We start from the raw sequence: 17,987 nt of genomic DNA, 5'->3' as shown, positions 1-17,987 counted from the left end.
CGCGTAGGTAAATGAACTCAAACACGTCATGTTACAATTATTTTTGCTGCTTGCTACAAAAGGAAAACTTGCGCGTCTCTCATGTCAGGGGTACTTGAGTGAGTGACATGCAGGCTCTGCATGCACAGCAAACCACCAATCACAATCATTCTTCATCAGATCACAGCAGGCCCCGCCCCGCTAGTTTGCAGACCATCAAAACACCGATAAAAAATGAGCGAGGCACAGGAGGACAATACCGGCGAGAATGAAGATTTACTTCCAAAAAGAAAAGCAACATCTGCCATCTGGAACTATTTTAGATACAAAAAGGTTCTTCTCTTCTTCATTCACAGATGAACCCCCTTATTTGAGGGTAAGCAACATGCATTATCATGAAATGTTGGATCATGACTTAAGGTATGATGAGTCAACCAGTTAAGATCCAGACGTCCGTGACTAAAATCCTTCACCCGGTTAAATATAGTTAAAAAAACCTCAATATATATCGCGGGGGAAAAAGTCAGTTTTTTTCAATATCGTGCAGCCCTAATATACAGTATTATATACAGATACTGAATTCAGGGATAACACTACAGTGATTTGACTCAATACATCAATGATTACAAAACAATACTGCAACCTAAACTGGAATGCACTGATGCTCGCACTGAACACAGTAGAGGGGGGAAAGTGTGAGTTTGTTAATTTAAAAAATAAAAAAGCAAATTAGTTCATGATGTTTGAATGTTGGTAAAAAGTTAGACATATTGCACCAATGCAGTTTCACCTTTGGGGAGTTTTCTGTACTGATTTGCAGGTCAAAAGACAAGAAGAAATCCAGTTAAAGACTTGAATAAACTGGTTGAAACGTCTTAATTGTTGTTTCGAAAGCATTTGAACGTCTATGTACAAACAGCATAAGTGACTCATCCGGTCATTTATCAACCAAACATGCCACACATTATTTCAAACAAAGAATATTTCGTTTACTTTTCAACAAAATGTTGGCTCCTGACCTGCAAAATCACAAACAAAACTGTATAACATAAATATCCCACCATGGTCAGTGGTCATCAGCAGCTTGAAAGCTAAGCTAACAGAAACATGAACCGGCCGGGTGTTCAATCTTTTACACCCCTTGTAGCAATTTGGGATTACTTTTAGCGATGAAAGGTGCTTTACAAATACAATTTATTATTATTATTATAATTTTTCCCGCGGTGCTTTAAAAGTGAATCAGGATCAGTGAACAGATGAGCATTTCCATTCCCGGTGCAGCAGAGCGTGAGCGGCCTTTAATCAGATGCAGTTAGCACAGGTGAGTCTGATAACCAAGGCAGGAGGGAGGGGGGGAGGTGAGGGTCTGTGTGAGGTTAGCTGAGAGGCAGGTGGGAAAATCAAATCTATGAACTTACCAAGTAAAAGCTTCTCTATGGGGACAGTATGAAGAGGGAGACACCGTGGACATGACACATGTTTAAAGAGTCACTACGGGTTTGTGAGCTGTAAAACGTTCATAACTCTGCTCACTATATTCACATTACTTACACTTTAACTCACTGCAATTACATTTTAAAAGTGCAAAATTGGCTAATGTACTGTAGTATCCTGTCTGTGTGTGTGTCTGTCTGTCTGTCTGTCTGTCTGTCTGTCTGTCTGTGTGTGTGTGTGTGTGTCTGTCTGTCTGTCTGTCTGTCTGTCTGTCTGTCTGTCTGTCTGTCTCTCTGTCTGTCTGTCTGTCTGTCTGTCTCTCTCTCTCTGTCTGGGAAATGAACACAAACAGATACATGCTGCTAACTGTCGTCTGTCGCTGCTCTAATAAACAATTAGTACTGTATGGATCGGAAAAACAATGCTGGTGTATTTAAATAGGCCAGAAAACATGTATGATCTGTCCCAAAACCCACACCAATGGACTTGTTTCATATTCTGTAGTGAGCGTATACGACCAATATATGAAATTGTGGGGGAAATGGACTGCATACACTATATGTGCTAATTAATCTTTTAGCCTGAAAATATCAAAGAAGATAAAGAAGCAGAAAGAAAAATGAAATACGAGACATCACTTGTACCCAGTTCAGATATTCAGTAGTAGCTAACTTCCCACTTTTAAATACTAGTTTTAATGTGATGGCCATAAAGTCAGAGGTTTTATATTCCTTAATACAATACCTTTATTAAGTTGAATCACTCACCTTGCTCCTTTTTAAACTCGTTCTCCGTCAGGAAGACGGGTCTCATCAGCTCCCCGACCGGAGGCTGGATCGACACGAAGAACTTCCTGCGGTTGGTGCTGACAAATAAGAGAGACAAAGACAAATGCATTTAAACATATATTTTCTAAAATGACAACTAATGCTTGCATTACTTTATTTCTCAGTGTAGTACACAAATACTGGTAGGAGGACATATTGGAATAATCCTGAGTCTAAAACAGTATTTTACTTCCAGACTCATGCAAAGCTAACCGTTTTTACAATTACAAAACAGGGTCATATATTAACAGCATCAGTTTTGTGCCTGTTTTCACCCAGTACTACGAAAACATGAAGGACCCACAGAATCACGAGGGAAGTTAAGAAACAGAACCCGTCTCACCACAGCTGGAAGTTTGCAGCTTGTGTTGAGTCACAGAAATCGATGCCCATCACAGCTGAGGCCGTCTCACCTGCCGGCAGCAGCTCTGTACACAACGCAAACAAAAACACAAGTGTTGACATACAAACAAATAAAACAACATCATCTTTTAGTTAGTAATTGCTGAATAACAGACAGAGGAAATATTGGCTGTCGGCATGGATACAACAACATGCTTGACAATTTTTACTGAAGGGTTTTCTTCTGCATTTTTTTTCATTTTAAAAAAGGGCTTAGGTTGAATTTCCACCATTTCTGTGATTCCCTGGCCTGTTTTCTAGTACGATTATCCAATTTGATTTGCACACAAAAATGGTGAAAAATGATCGCTAGATATTACCGTAGCACCACCTTTAACTTACTGTAAGGCTAAAGAAAAAGGCCATCCTCACATATTGTTTATTCCACCTAACATTTTCTGGCAGCTTCTGAAACTGCTCCTATGTTTTGTAGTAAGAGCAAAGGTCATCCTGGTTTCCTTTTTAGATGACATGAAAATAAGAAATGCAGTTCCCACCAGACCATGACTCACCGATCTCAGTGAACTCGTTGACCCTCATCCCGCTCTGCAGCTTCACGTCCTCCATGTGCAGGTTCTTGGTGTCCGACGTGGCGTTGTTGGTGAACTGCATCTGCACCGACACCATGTTGCCGTCGGGGGGGAACGGCTGGCGGCTGAAGCAGTACTCCACGCACAGACCCTCCCCCGTGATGCGGTGCAGCAGCTCGTAGCTCTTCAGAGCGCTGCAGGGAGAGATAGTCTGAACAAGGGAGGAGACGGAGGAAGGGTGGATGTGTGTTAGCATTTCAGAGACATTTTTCACTATGAGTGGAGGAAATATCCTCTTTAAATATTCACAGAGGTTCACTGATTGGTACATTGATTTGTCAAGAAATATATACATTTGTTATTGACTTTTTTTTAACCTTTATTTAACCAGGTGTATTTCCCATTAGGATTTAGATTTATTTTTACAAAGAAGTCCTGACTAAGGCAGCAAAAAACAGTTTCAAATAAATAGAAAACCACACACTTTGGTAAAAACAGTTTGTTGTTATTGTGGAGAGACAACAGGTTGACTGATGCTCTCAGACCTTCATAAATACAAATTGATTATAAACCATGGCTACTATGAATACAGTTTCTTGAAGACCGCAAATAATTAAAAAGCAGTATGAAATCACCACAGTCCGAGCGTTCTGTCAAGTGTTTTTTTGAAAGCCACGAGTCATATGAAGATATTATTTATGTGTATTTTTGTGTGTGCCACTGACAGAGGAAATGGTTTCAATGTGATATGCACTAAAGTATAAAACCTAATTGTTAAATACTCAAAACATATTCCCATAATATCACCACTAGAGGGACAGGGACATGGAAGTAAGAGATAAGGAATACAATTTAAGGCCATTTTTGTGTAAAATTATATCAAATTAGACGTTATTGTCCTTGCAATAGGGCACAAGTATTTAGACAACAAAATGTTATTAAGCATTTACAAGTAAGTTGCTTTGGATAAAAGCTTCGGCCAAATGCAATGTAATTTAAATATAGTACCTAGGGAGGACGAGAGAAGCATGAAGGACTTACCGCCGGAGAGAGCACGGCGTCGGACAGAGACAGTCCCTCCAGGTCGTTCACCAGGCTGCTGGACAGGAAGCTGTTCAGGGGCGTGGCTTGAGGAGAGGGGGTGGGTTCAACTGCGAAAAGAGAGGAGAGTATGACTTATAAACAAGGATGTACAAAAGTTTACACCTCATGGATTCCACCTATTTTTTATTTCATACACATAGCACACACATCTGTATTTTATAGCGGTGCACAATAATTATCGGGCCAATAATTATCGGTCCGATATTAGGAATTATGACGTCATCCCGATAAACCCGATAAAAGTATTAATAGCCCCGATAATATACAATATATTTTTGGGGTAAAAAAAAAGAAAAAAGTACTGCGGTGTGGGTGGATTGGGATGAGGGGCGCTTGTTTTTCACTCGGCTCCTCCCGTTTTGCCAGTACTGTGGTATTAGTGGTTTAGGAAGAGGGGAGTTTTTCACAAATCCAGCGCTCCCTAACTCATGCCTGGCTGTGACGTAAATGGTGTGCGGCCGTGAAGCCAGGACAGTAAACAAACATGTTGTCGGTAGTATGGGACTATTTCAAAGTTTCAGAGTTAGATAGTTTGCTTGCTATTCGTATTAACAAATGCAATGCAGAAGTTCCACGAGGAGGGAAAAACGCAACGAGCTATAATACTTCCAACCTGATTAGTCACCTGAAACATCGACATCGCTACGATGGTGTGTTAAAAGCGTACGAAGACGCCTGCGCTGCTAAACTAGCTGCAAATCCAAAGCCAGCTGCAAAGGCACCGGGGCTTTTACCCATCGACGAGGCTTTTGAAAAAGGCAAGAAGTTTGCCAGAGATGAACCCAGGGCTAAAACGAGGAAAAAACTACAGGTACATTTAATATATATATATTATATTATTATCGGTTATCGGTATCGGTTTAAAAAAAACAATATCGTGCATCCCTAGTCTTTTACATTCTGTTTTACCTCAGAAAAACCGACAGGATCATTGCCAAGAACTACGCTGCAATTATTGTGATTATGATGAAGAAGCCTTTGAATGATTTGAATCTTATTTCTTGCATTACTTGATCCTGTAAGTTTGAGAAACACTTCCATACTTTACAACCAACTTGTCCACTGACTGTGCCTCCCTGAATTCAACACTTATACATTCCCTTTGAGAGCAGACATTTGACCGGAGGAGAAAGTACTCACAGTCATCGAGGTCGAGCAGAGACATTTCCTTCTTCTCCTTCTTGCACTCTTTCTTGACCGGCTTAGGGGGAGGTTTGGTTTCAGCTGCCTGGGAGAGGAGGAAAGAAAATATAGATTTTCAAGTGACGTGTCTAAGTCTAAATACAGGAGTATTTCTTCCATACTTCAACGAGTGTTTTAAAGATGATGAATGTATTTATCATTTTAGGTTGTTTTTTCTTTACTTTTTTCTTCTTTTTGACTTCCGCCTCAGACTCCGAGTCTTCAGACTCTGATTGGCTGCTTTCAGACTCGCTCTCCTCCTCATCATCAGATTCAGACTCTGAGATGCTCTTACGCTGTTTATTCTTCCTCTCGTGCTTCCTCACTTCCTCTTCACTGCTCTGCTCGCTGGAAAGGAAAGCAAAGGTCAGTTAGAGTCCTGGAGATATTATGTAAGGGGATGAGACAAATCATTTAGATAAAAAGATCTAAAACGAGTCAAATCTGAACTTTTTTCAGTTTAGGATAAAACACTAGGAAGACAGAAGCATGTTCTACCTTTCGCTCACTTGCACAGGCTTCTTTAATTCGATCTTTTTCTTCTTCTTCTTGTCCACCTCCTCTTCAGACTCGGAGCCTTCCTCGCTCTCCTCGCTCTCTGACCCCGAGCCGCTCTCCTCCAGGCCGCTGCCGCTCTCCGAGCCGCTGGCTGAGTCCGACTCTGCAGGGAGAACGATGTAGTTTTAATTTGAATATTTTAAACATAAGAGGATTAGAGTAATAGCACGGCTAGAGCTCCCAGGATTAGCCAACTAATTGTTTAGTTAAAGGTAGGGTAGGTAAGAATGGAGAAACCAGCTCGAGTGCGCTAGAATTTGAAAGTACACAACCGAAGAATATCTGCCACTTCCTTCAGACTTCCTTACAGAGCCCCTCCTCCAACACACACCAACGAGATAAGTTTGTGCACAGATGGAAGGCTGACAGGCAGGTAGGCCATCCAGTTATTTTAGCCGGGCCGGCTCAGATGATTGGTCGTGGTTTTTACAGCGCTACGGCTTCCACAGATGACATTTTTTAATGGATTTATTGTCAAAGCAGTTCATGTATTCATTGCTATCTGGATGTTTAGAGCATTCCATGGAATATAACAAGTGTTTCTGAAGTGAATTACCTACCCCACCTTTAATCAACGGAGAAATATTCCTAAACTAATTTGATAACAGATTTGAGAATTTGGTCCTGCGAAAATGGCAAATGTCTGAATTCAGAATCTCAAAGATTTCCGCTTTTAAAAATATATGATATTGAACTGAATATCTTTAGGTTATAAAAGGATATTTAAGATATTAAAATATATCATCATGGACATTTTCCAGTTTCTTTACATTGTATACATTTTTGGGGTTTTCTCTTTCCTGCAGTGAGTTATAAGTACTAATAAGTAGTGTACCTTTCTTACTGTCCTAATGTGCACAATGTAGTGACTGCTTTCTCGTCTTTTGTTTTCTTAGTTGTGTTCTCTGTATTGTATATGTTTGTGTTATGTGTAACGTTGCTGCCTTCTTGGCCAGGTCAGCATTGACATGAGATTTGATCTCAATGCTTTTATCTGGTTAAATAAAAAATAAAAAATATATATGTTTATGTATTTGCCACACACTCTGCCTGAACGCCTACATTGGACTTTGTTTACTCCAACACATTGTATGTGTGTGGCTTAGGGGCGGGACATCTCTAACCAGTTGACCAATCACAACAGAGCCGACCAGCTAACCAATCAGAGCAGACTGGGCTCTGGTTTGAGACAGAGGGTGAAAAGAGGTGCTGCAGCACAGGCAGTATGAGAACAATAAAGAGCTTTTTGAACATTAAAGCATGGAGACATGTCACAGTAGAGACACTAAATACAAATGTGAACCTGGAAATAAGCAAAATATGCCCTCTTTAAAAGTAAGGGCAGAATGATCAATAATAAGAATGAATTTTTAGTCGCCTCCTTGGCACCAATTCATCCCCTTATTAAAGTTACCGCTGTCCGCTGACTCCGTGGGCCCGGACTCTGCATCTGAGTCGGAGTAGAACGGCTTGTCCACTTTCTTCTCCTTCCTCTTCTCCCGGCTGCTGCATTTGGTCCATTCAGGCACCTGTCAGAGAGGCAGAGTGCAGACAGTCAGCGCCTCCAGCTCGCCTCGTGATAAACCCCTCAGACAGAAGCAGAGACGAGGCAGATATCAGCAGCGTGGCCATGAAGGCCTCGATAAAGCAGCCCTCAGATCTGCCTTTAGATCTGAGACCAAAAACAGTGCAGACAGTAATGCTGTGCACAGATGGACGTTAACACCGGGCGATGCCTTCATGACCACTTGCAGAAATGGTTTTTTTCTAATACAGGGAGCAGTTCCATTAAGAGAAGTGATGTCTTTGAGGAGAAATGACCTTCCTCCCACACTTTAAACAAGAAGAAAATCCTGCTCTTTCTGAGACCAAACTCATTTACTGAAGCCATCAGCTAATGTGAGTGGACATCTCCCAAACTCCATTTAAAACCCACACGGCTGCTAATGCATCTCGACGTGTCACTTCCTGCTAAAAGAATCACTTCTTTAATGGCAGAGACCGAGGAAGAGGGGGCTGTGTTTCAGATAGCTTTGGCTGAGCTAAGCACAGGACAGCGTCTACATTAAGCGGGGGGGGAAGGGTGTCAAAAAGCACTCGGGTTTTGCCGCTAAATGGGAGGAGGCTCAAGGAGGCGGGCTCTTTGCCGCTCACTGACTCACACTCGTTAATGTTGTGACTCTTTCAAGCAGCGTAAAAACCTGGTAGATGTAAACAGAAAAAGATTGGAATGGAGGTGAGAAAAGGAAGGACAGAGGTTTGTTTTTTTAGAGAAAAATAGTCAGGAAAAACAGAAAACAGAAAAGGTCTAAAAAAAAAAGAAGACGTGTGAGAACAGTTTCTGTCTGATATCAGAGACAAAAGTAACCCTTAATCTCATTACAGTATTTACCACAATGTGTCAAAAAGGAAGCCTAAAAAAAAATCAAGTGAATTATTTGTTCTGGTCAAATCAACGCACTCCAATATAACTGTTTCTTATAAACTTAAATAAAGAAAAAGTCAACATTAACATTCACTACCTACTTCTAAAGCAAGCAAAAACACGACAATGCATTATTCAATGTGTTAATCAGTGACAAAGCAGGATGTTGTAGTGGCATGGATTTAAGTGAACTAAATGAGGAGATGGAAGAGGAGGGGGGAAGCAGGAATCTGAATCACAACACTCAGTTTCACACAAACAACATTTGTGACACATCACCGAAATGTGTCACAAATGTCACGGAAGACAATTTAGTTAAAATAAATTAAAGTCAGTGGTCTGCTAGCTAGTGTGGCAAAACAATCTCTGGGGGTGAAGTGTCTTGCCCAGGGACACAACGACATGATGACTGCAGCGGGGTTTGAACCTGTGCTCACCTGATCCGAACACCAACGCGCTAGACTACTGCGCCACATGCCTCCCTTTTATCCAATTGCTTTTCAATTTTTTTATAATCATTAACAGATGAAGCTTGCTAAGTTGCCATTGGACTTCAGGAGGTTAAAACCTTCTAATCATTTGAACACGTATCAGGCTTCTTCTCTTTGTTGGCTCAAAAATAATTGTAAACTGGAAGGGCACTTTGAAAATGGAGACCTCTGCCAAGTTTCCACGAGTTAAAAACAATGCCTATATATATATAGTTTGTCTGTAATCCTGGTGACACTGGGTGTTTCTCAATGTCGACGAGTACGCTTGCTTGGTAGCACATGTCTTCCGAGTCACTTGCTTCAGAAGCGAGGCAAGAATCCTTCCTGGCATTCGGAAAACGAAGAGTGGAACAGTCTAGCAAGTGTGCAGGTGTGCGTCACATGAGAGGCCCCGCCTTACATTTTCCGACCACAGATTTGGGGAAATTGGTCCGTGCGCAAAGCATTGTGGGGATTTTAAGACCGCGGAGTCTACACATGTGCAGCCTCGAAATGTCTCGCTACGAAGTACGCCGGGCTAGGTAGTATTCCAAGTATGCTGGACATTGGAACAGTCCTTCGGCGGCACTCGATGACGTAGTATGCTTGAAATAGTGGCTCTGTAGCAGCTTTACTCGACATTGAGAAACACCCACAGACAAATAAACACACAATAAACATAGGCTGCTTTGCACAAGTTGTTATAATAACTAAGTAGGAGGACCTTGGGAGGACATGGTTTTGTCAACTGCAATTTTCAAGTTTAAATGTTAAAGTGTTTAAGTCTTGAAAGCACTTAAATAATGAATAAAAGGGGAAATATTGAACAAATAGAAAACTATAGGTTACTTACGTAACCCCAGTTCTCAGAGTAACATGAAGTGAGATGTCTCACTATGGGATGCGCCTCATCGCGGAGCAAACAGAAGCATTAATCTCATTACGCCAATCCTGATTGGCTGGTGATCTTGACGTCAGCGTCAGGGAATCCACCCCCTATAAGTAGCTTGCGCTACGCCGCATGCGTCATTCAAAATAAGCACCTCTTCTCGCTTCACCATAGCAAGGAGGGCCGTCTGGTGAGACATCTCACTTCATGTTACTCTGAGAACTGGGGTTACGTAAGTAACCTATAGTTCTCATTCATAACACTCCGTTCGATGTCTCACTATGGGATATTGTAGCTCCCGAATTGCCAGACGAGCTTATCTCAAAAGTCACCAAGACCAACCAGAACTTAACAGTTAGAGCTCTAACTCAGCAGGGGGCCCAGCACTGCATGGGCCACACTGGGAGCAAAGACGTCTAATCTGTAAAAGCGGACAAAAGTGAGCGGCGAGGACCAGCTCGCTGCTGCACAAATGTCTTGGATGGAAACACCCTTGAACAAAGCCCAGGATGTAGCCAGACCACGAGTCGAATGAGCACGCAAACCCGAAGGTGCCTGCAGACCCTGACTCGTGTAAGCCAAAGCAATTGCCTCCACAATCCAGTGAGAGAGCCGTTGCTTAGTAACAGGCTTGCCCTTCTGAGGGTTAGCCCAGGACACAAAGAGTTGGTCATTATGACGAAACTCTTTTGATCTGTCCATATAAGTGCGTAAAGCACGGACTGGACATAGCAAATTCGGCTGCTGTTCCCCGGAGGGACACAGCGGCGGAGGAAATACCTCAATGTCAAAGGGGGTACATGAACCAACCACCTTAGGTATAAAGGCAGGGTTGGGCTTCAGCAACACTCTCGTTAACCCTCGGGCGAACTGAGTGCATGAAGGATGTACAGATAGCGCATGAATGTCACTGACTCGCTTGGCGGATGCCAGGGTCAGTAACAGCACTGTCTTGAGTGACAGGTGCTTCATGTCAGCTTCTTCCAGGGGTTCAAATGGGGCTCGAGTGAGCCCATCTAAAACCACTGTCAAGTCCCATAAGGGCACCAGTGACCTGGAAACAGGAAGGAGCCTGCAAGCTCCCTTCATAAAACGGCAGACCAGAGGATGCTGGCCAGCCGTCTTACCCTCAAAACCCACATGGCATGCAGCAATAGCAGCCAGGTAGACTTCGATCGTGGAGAAAGCTCTGTGTTGATCAATTAGGTCCTGTAGAAATGATAAAATCACTCCCACAGGGCATTGAAAAGAGGTGTGCCCTTTTTGAAGGCACTAGTCCTCAAACACCCTCCACTTACAGTCATAAAGAGACCTAGTGGAGGAAGCAGGAGGACCGGAGGCCAAATGTGCGCGAGCGCGTCCACGCCTAATGGTGCGTTTTGATCGCGCATTGAAAAGAAAAGCTGACAGTGAGCATTTTCTTTTGATGCGAACAGATCTACCGCGGCTCGGCCGTAACGCACCCACAGCTGGCTCACAATCATTGGATGTAGAGTCCAGTCTGCATATAGTGGTACACCTCTGGACAGCAGGTCTGCACCGAGGTTCATCACACCCGGTACGTGCGTCGCTCTCAGAGAGAGGAGACGGCCGCAGCTCCACAAGATCAGTTTGCGTGCCAGCATGTGTAACTGGAGAGAGCGCAAACCCCCTTGTCGGTTTATATACGATATTGTGGTCGTATTGTCCGTCCTCACAAGGACATGGTGTCCTCTGAGAAAAGGCAGAAAGCGTTTTAGGGTGAGGAACACCGCTAAAAGCTCCAGGTAATTTATGTGCGACCGCTGGAGGTCTCTGCTCCAGAGACCCCTCACCGGACGACCTTCGTAAATACCTCCCCAGCCTGTCAGACATGCGTCTGTGGTGACCACCTTCCGTGAAAGGACAGCACCCATAGGCACGCCCCGTACCAGAAAAGTCGGGTGCAGCCAGTGGCGCAGTGCCATTACGCATTTCACAGTAACCATCACTCTCCGTGCTCCATGACGCGCGGGGTTTAGTTTTAGAGCGGCTACCCAGCGCTGAAACTCCCTCATGTGTAACCGTCCCAGCCGTACAACCAGGATGGCTGACGCCATGAGCCCCAGTAACCGCAGGCATGATCTGAAAAGAACATGTTTGCGCAGCTGGAAATGAGCGAGGCAAGCTCTGAAAGCTTTCACTCTTTCCGCTGACAGGCGGGCTGGGCACCGAGTTCAGGTGTAAACCCAGGAAGAGTACAGTCTGTGCCGGGCACAACATGCTCTTTTCTGTGTTTATTATGAAACCCAGGTTGAGCAGTTGCTTTACGAGGACATTTGTCTGCGTAATAGTCTCCTGTTCCGACTGTGCGAGAAGCAGCCAGTCGTCTAGGTAGGTTGCCAGGCGAATACCCTGTTGTCTTAACGGGCTATCGCGGCTTCCGTACATCGTACAAACACTCTTGGACTGAGAGACAGACCGAAGGGAAGTACTCTGTATTCGTAACAGATCCCCTGAAATGCGAACCTCAGATATTTCCTGTGTGGGTAATATACTGGGATGTGGAAATACGCATCTTTCAGGTTGACTGATGTAAACCAGTCGTTTTGTCGCACGAGACGCAGCAGAGATGTGTGAGTGAGCATTCTGAATTTGTATCTTCTTAGATATTGTTCAGAGCCCTCAAATCTAGTATTGGCCGAATTCCGTTCCCTCCCCGTTTGGGAACGAGGAAATACTTGGAATAAAAGCCGCTCTGACTCTGCTCGGCGGGTATTATAGATATAGCCTCCTTTTCTAGAAGTGAGAGAATCTCTCTTTCTATAATGTGGGCTGACTCCCCTCGGGCCTGTGAATACAGAACGCCCGAGAAGCAAGGGGGGGTGACAGCGAATTGGAGTCTGTAACCCCGTGTAACTGTCTTGAACACCCAAGCAGACGTTGTGAGCATCTTCCACTGTTCGCTCCTTAGAGCCAGCGGAGATGTCACGTCTTTTGCCCTCTGAGTCTCTATTTGTTGTGTTATGGGGCCCTCTAGTGTCTGAACACGGTGGTACCCCGATTTGACAGTCCCCACCGACACTGCGCATGCGCGTGACGGAGGTGCCTTCACAACCCCAGCCGGCACTGTGCCTGCACGTGACGGTGGTAGCCTCACAGCCCCAGTCGTTACTGCGCATGCGCGTGGCGGCGGTGCCTTCACAGACCCGTTCATCATCCGCCTTTTGAGAGAGGCCGTAGCTGCTCTCAAAAGGGGAACAAATGTGGGGCTGTTTATTGGTTTTATTGTTTTCTCTTTCATTTTTCTGAGCTGCGCCCTCAGCCTGAGGCCTGGATGCGTCAGCGGAAAATGCTTTATCCGAGAAAACAGAGCAATATTGTGACATGTGTTTTGGTGCACTTGAGGATGGCTTTGAGGCATCTCTCGAGGCAGCGGGAACACATCTGGAGCTGGGGAACCTTCCAGCTCCGTCACCGAGGGAAGAAGAGGAGGCTGTCAGGCCGCCAGCTTCTTCTTCCTCGCCTGCTGGCCGAAATTCCGGGTTGGCTGCGCCTGGGCTGCAGCCGGAACCGGAGACTTTCTGGGCCAATTCGCCCTCGTCTCCTGCCTGGGCTGGGGACTCGGGGCGGGCCGTGACCTCTGCTGTTTCGGTACTTTAAACCGAGCAGCTGAGGTAGCTTGGGCGAGGGACTGCCGCTGTGAAGGCAGCGGCTCGACCCATCGAGGAAGACAGAGGTGGAGGGCCTCGTCTTCCTTCTTCTTGGACTCGCATCTCTTCTGCATAGAAGCGAGCGCAGATCCGAAAATCCCCTCGGGAACGATGGGCATGTCCAGCACATCCTCTCTTTCCCGGTTTTGGGAGGTTGGTGAGGTTGAGCCATCTAGCTCTTTCCTGCACCACCATAATTCCCATTGCCTTTCCCGTGGCCTGGACGGCGCAGCGTTGAACGCGGAGACAGATGTCCGTGATCGCGGCTATCTCGTCCAGTACTGCCGGTCCAGGATTACTCGATAGATCCTCGCAGAGCTCCGCTTGGTAAGCGGTTAGCAGCGAGGAAATGTTCAAAGCCCTGGCAGACAATGCTGCGGCTCTGTAGGACCGTTCAGTCATGGTTGACTGGAACCGGTCCGCCTTTGCCGGCAGCGTGGGGTTCCTGCTCGGTGTAGTCGCCATCCTCGGGAGGAGGTGAGCTGCCACCAGCGGTTCCATCGGCGGTATGCGGAGCAGGCCGAGCCTCTCCATACCGTCGCAGTCTAGGGGAGGAGGCACCCTGGATTGGGGCCTTGTTGCTGAAGGGCCGGTCTCTCCACGAGATCGACACCTCATCCAACATCTCCGGGAAGACCGGCAGGAGTTGCCTCTTTGTCCTCGTTGCTTGGGGCAAATTTTTCCCCTCGTAACGGGACCTGTAGGTCTCCTTGGCCATTTCGGGCCATGGGATGTCTAGGCTGGCTGCGGCACGCTGACACACGGCCTGCAGGTCTATACTCAGACAGGGCAAAGCTGGTGTGCTATCGCCCGGGAGAGCAGCCATCGCTCCCGGCTTTGCAGCCTGAGCTGATGACACGAAGACATCATCGTCTTGCTCATCAGAGTCGGACAGGAGGAATCCAGAGGTTTCATCCTCTTCGTCCTCCATGTAGTCCAACTCCGGGACATCATCCGCGGGCGAGACCATGGTGAGGTCCAGTTGGGAGCCCCAGCTTGACACAGCGCGGGGCTCCGCTCGCACGTCCCTCGCTGCCACCGAGTCCCAGCCTGACACGGCGCGGGACTCCGGTTCTGCAGCTGCCACTACTGATGAGCCCCAGACCGACACAGTGCGGGGCTCCATCTCTGTGGTGGACGCCCCCGTGTCCTGATTTCCGTCCGGTAAATCAGAGGACATGAGGGAGTCCTGACCCGACAAGCTAGCTTGGCGTGCTAGCCGTCGGCGGAGGCTCTTGATGGTGAAGCGGGCACAATGTCCGCACGAGCCGGGGTTGTCGATAGCCTCCTGGGCGTGTTCCAGCCCGAGACAGGACGAGCAGACCTGGTGTGAGTCTGTGCCTGATATCTTCAACCCGCAGCCACAGAGCCGAGCCTCCGAGTCCCTGACTCCTCTGGTGTGAGGGAGAGAAGCGTCCATCTCGGTCGCCGTGGTGACGGCGTGGAGAGGACCCGCTCGTAACAGGTACGTTTCTGAGAAAAAATACTTCCCCAACTGTCGTTAATCCGGAGAAAAAACGACGGTGTAGAATTTTATTCTCAAAGAATATTAACTGGTGTGTTAATACCCTTTTTATCTTCCCCTCCTCTGGTGTGAGAGAGAAAAAGAAAAAACGTCCTCGCTACCGTGGTGTCGGTAGTGAGGGAAGACAAGCTAGCAACACGTGTGTTGCTAGCTTGAAAAAATCAAAACCTTACCTTTATTCCCGAGGAGAAAACGGCGAGGTCGATTTGCAATACTAACTGGTGTGTTGGTATTAACAGTCTTCTTGCAGAAGTATATATAGAAGTAGCCGGCGAGCGCCCGTCGACCGAAGGTTAGCTTCGTAAATCAGTCTGTGGACCGTTAAGCTAGCTAGCTACTGATCTTTTTCGAGATGTGCTCTGAAGCGAGAAGAGGTGTTTGAATGACGCATGCGGCGTAGCGCAAGCTACTTATAGGGGGTGGATTCCCTGACGCTGACGTCAAGATCACCAGCCAATCAGGATTGGCGTAATGAGATTAATGCTTCTGTTTGCTCCGCGATGAGGCGCATCCCATAGTGAGACATCGAACGGAGTGTTATGAATGAGAACTTAGTAAAGGTCATCCTTGATGAAGGCAATGGAAAGTGGTCAAAAGCTCCAGGACATCAAAGTAATGTAACCTTTCAAAGATCCAACTGTCCAACCCTTCTTTGATTTGCTTCTCGAATTACATTTTACAATTACGCATCAACTCTGAATCTTTAAAGCGAATCAATTATGATTTAGTTTCTTCTAGTTAACCTCTTTACCCCTGGGATAATGACGACTGTCTCTAAGTATCATTCAGCAGTGACTCAGCAGCACTGAGGGGAAAACTCTCACTAATCCTTTCAGTTCGACCATCATCAGTTTCTACATTCTAGTGAAACAAGTGATGATGAGAGTCTATAAGAGGAAAGAGAGAGCAGTCATCAAAACAAACACCACCGCACTCCCAAACTGAGGGGGGGGGGGGCACCTCTCTCCGTTCTCCTAGCAAGCCGATCCTCCCCTCGCCGGTGCTGAAGACCTCCTCTGTCTGCGGAGACGTTTGATAGGCAGAGGGAGAGCATATGGGAGACTTTGTACATTACACATCACTGCTGACCATTTCTTCAAAGCATTATTTTTACGGTTTTGGACTGAATCAGTTTTTTAGTAGTGGTCCATAGTCTTTCTTTAAATTGTAAGACACTTACAACTGAGATTCCAAAGTGTTTAATTATTCATTTTTCAACACCACAAATGTTGAATCAAGTAGTAATGTATTTCTCACACTGCACTGTAACTTGTATTCTTGTATTTTATACTTCTTAGTTTGAATGTTCCTAAATGACTTGCTGTGCTCCATGTTGATGTGTGAGTTGTACATCTTCTGTTGATGTCAGGAACTAATGTAATGACCCCTGCCAGATCACAATACAAGGTCAAATTGGGGTATGGCCTTGCCAACTTAGTTGCAGTAATGCGGCAGGTTTCTCTGTGAAAATCTCCCACAGTTTTTGACTGAATTACTACCTTTGGGCCGTCCATTGTTTATCAATCACTTTGAAACACTTACAACTGGCAAAGATTTGAGATCTGCTTGAAATCCAAACGTGGCATTTTTGTATGTCCCTTGTATTCTCTCTCCATCATTACTATTTGTATTATTTACTATTATTTGTTATTTATTTTTGTTTATTTATTTATCAGGGCTGCTCAATTAATCCTATTTTAATCGCAATTACGATTTTGGCTTGCAACGATTATGAAAAAAACGTAATCGAAATAAAAACGATTTTTTTTTTTTTTTTTTTTTTTTTTCTTTCAATAAATGGATGTTTTCAAAGTAAATGGATAATCGTTTTTAATAATCGTGATATAAATTATTGACCCAAATAATCGAGATTATTATTTTTGCCATAATCGAGCAGCCCTAATCTTTATTACTTTTTTTTTCTTTTTTTTAGCCCTGGAGTGGTACTCTGTTACTGGTTGTCTAATACTTGAAACCTATTCAGGATTGTATTGATACAGCTGGAAAAACTCAACATGTGAATGTGACTCAAAGATATATTGTACTGTATTAATGTCTGAAACTAAAAAAGTGTGGCATTTTGAATGCATTTGACTCCTCTGGATGTTATTTAACGCTACAGCTGGAGCAAACTGATTGTCCTCTAAAACTCGGGAACCATAGCTGTGATGTTGGTAGTTTATCTGCCATGTTTTTCTGGTTTTAAACTCAATAAAGGGGCTATATAGAGCCTTGCTAACTTAGTTGAAGTTACAGTATGCGGCATGTTGTCAGAAAATCTGCTTTAAGTTCCCAAAACGGATCCAGCTCTCAACGGCAGTGATGGAGTACTGTGTCTGCCTGGAATCAATTAATGATTCAAATGCTTTGGAAAATGGTCAACAGTAAAGCAACTTATTTACGTATTCAGCTAAAAGCCTCCTTTTGAAATGTGCTTTAAACACTGAGGTATGAAACATAAAGTGTTAGAATAAAAATCAACACTATAATCACAATACTTCACAAATACAGTATGAAGACACAATCAAGACTTGAGGTCACTCCTGGAGTTCAAAATCAAGTGGGTTTTATGAGTGTTGATTTTTGACAAAAGAGTGACACGCTCAAGTTTTGATTTGATGTCTTCATTTAAATCACATAGTTGGTTATGAACCGATGGCACATGGAGTGAATGGGATGGAGAAGAAGAGGAAGGACTTTGGTGAGTTTGGATGACTTTTCACATTCAGAATTACATTTAAAAGGTTTGTTTGAGTTCAACTTCAAACTGTGGGGAGTAATTATTAAAAACATGGATGCAAAATAACATATAAGTAGCCCCTTTGTTAAAGTATGACTGTAGGTGACGGCCCTCCGTAGGTGAACCTCTAGCCTAAATTAAAGTGGTTTGCTTTCGTTTTTAAGCCGATTTGTTGTTTGATTTTTCTCTCCTAAATCTGTTCCCTTCTCATGTGCTATTGGCTCAAACATTGGTGAAAAATCACCCGGTCG

General features: G+C 44.7%; 1 protein-coding gene across 8 annotated transcripts in view; it reads right to left on the bottom strand.

The window, feature by feature from the left end:
- LOC307039398 (AP-3 complex subunit beta-2-like) overlaps nucleotides 1-17,987 on the bottom strand; it is a 59,724-nt gene that overhangs the window by 6,592 nt on the left and 35,145 nt on the right. For 4 of the 8 annotated variants that reach the window (XM_079681428.1, XM_079681430.1, XM_079681432.1 and 1 more), the window contains 9 exons: nucleotides 7,431-7,545; nucleotides 5,957-6,119; nucleotides 5,641-5,806; nucleotides 5,417-5,504; nucleotides 4,214-4,323; nucleotides 3,155-3,383; nucleotides 2,584-2,668; nucleotides 2,181-2,278; nucleotides 1,398-1,412 (listed from right to left, as the gene is read on the bottom strand). In XM_079681428.1, the coding sequence (XP_079537554.1) occupies nucleotides 1,398-1,412; nucleotides 2,181-2,278; nucleotides 2,584-2,668; nucleotides 3,155-3,383; nucleotides 4,214-4,323; nucleotides 5,417-5,504; nucleotides 5,641-5,806; nucleotides 5,957-6,119; nucleotides 7,431-7,545 (1,069 nt within the window). The remainder of the gene's footprint in view (nucleotides 1-1,397; nucleotides 1,413-2,180; nucleotides 2,279-2,583; nucleotides 2,669-3,154; nucleotides 3,384-4,213; nucleotides 4,324-5,416; nucleotides 5,505-5,640; nucleotides 5,807-5,956; nucleotides 6,120-7,430; nucleotides 7,546-17,987) is intronic. The other 4 variants (XM_079681431.1, XM_079681434.1, XM_079681433.1 and 1 more) reach the window with 1 other exon arrangement.

The sequence above is a fragment of the Notothenia rossii genome (assembly GCF_949606895.1).
Source record: "Notothenia rossii genome assembly, chromosome: 5".
Classification (NCBI taxonomy): Eukaryota; Metazoa; Chordata; class Actinopteri; order Perciformes; family Nototheniidae; genus Notothenia; species Notothenia rossii.
The sequence above is the reverse complement of the archived record's forward strand: the minus strand, read 5'-3'. Positions and strand labels throughout refer to the sequence as shown.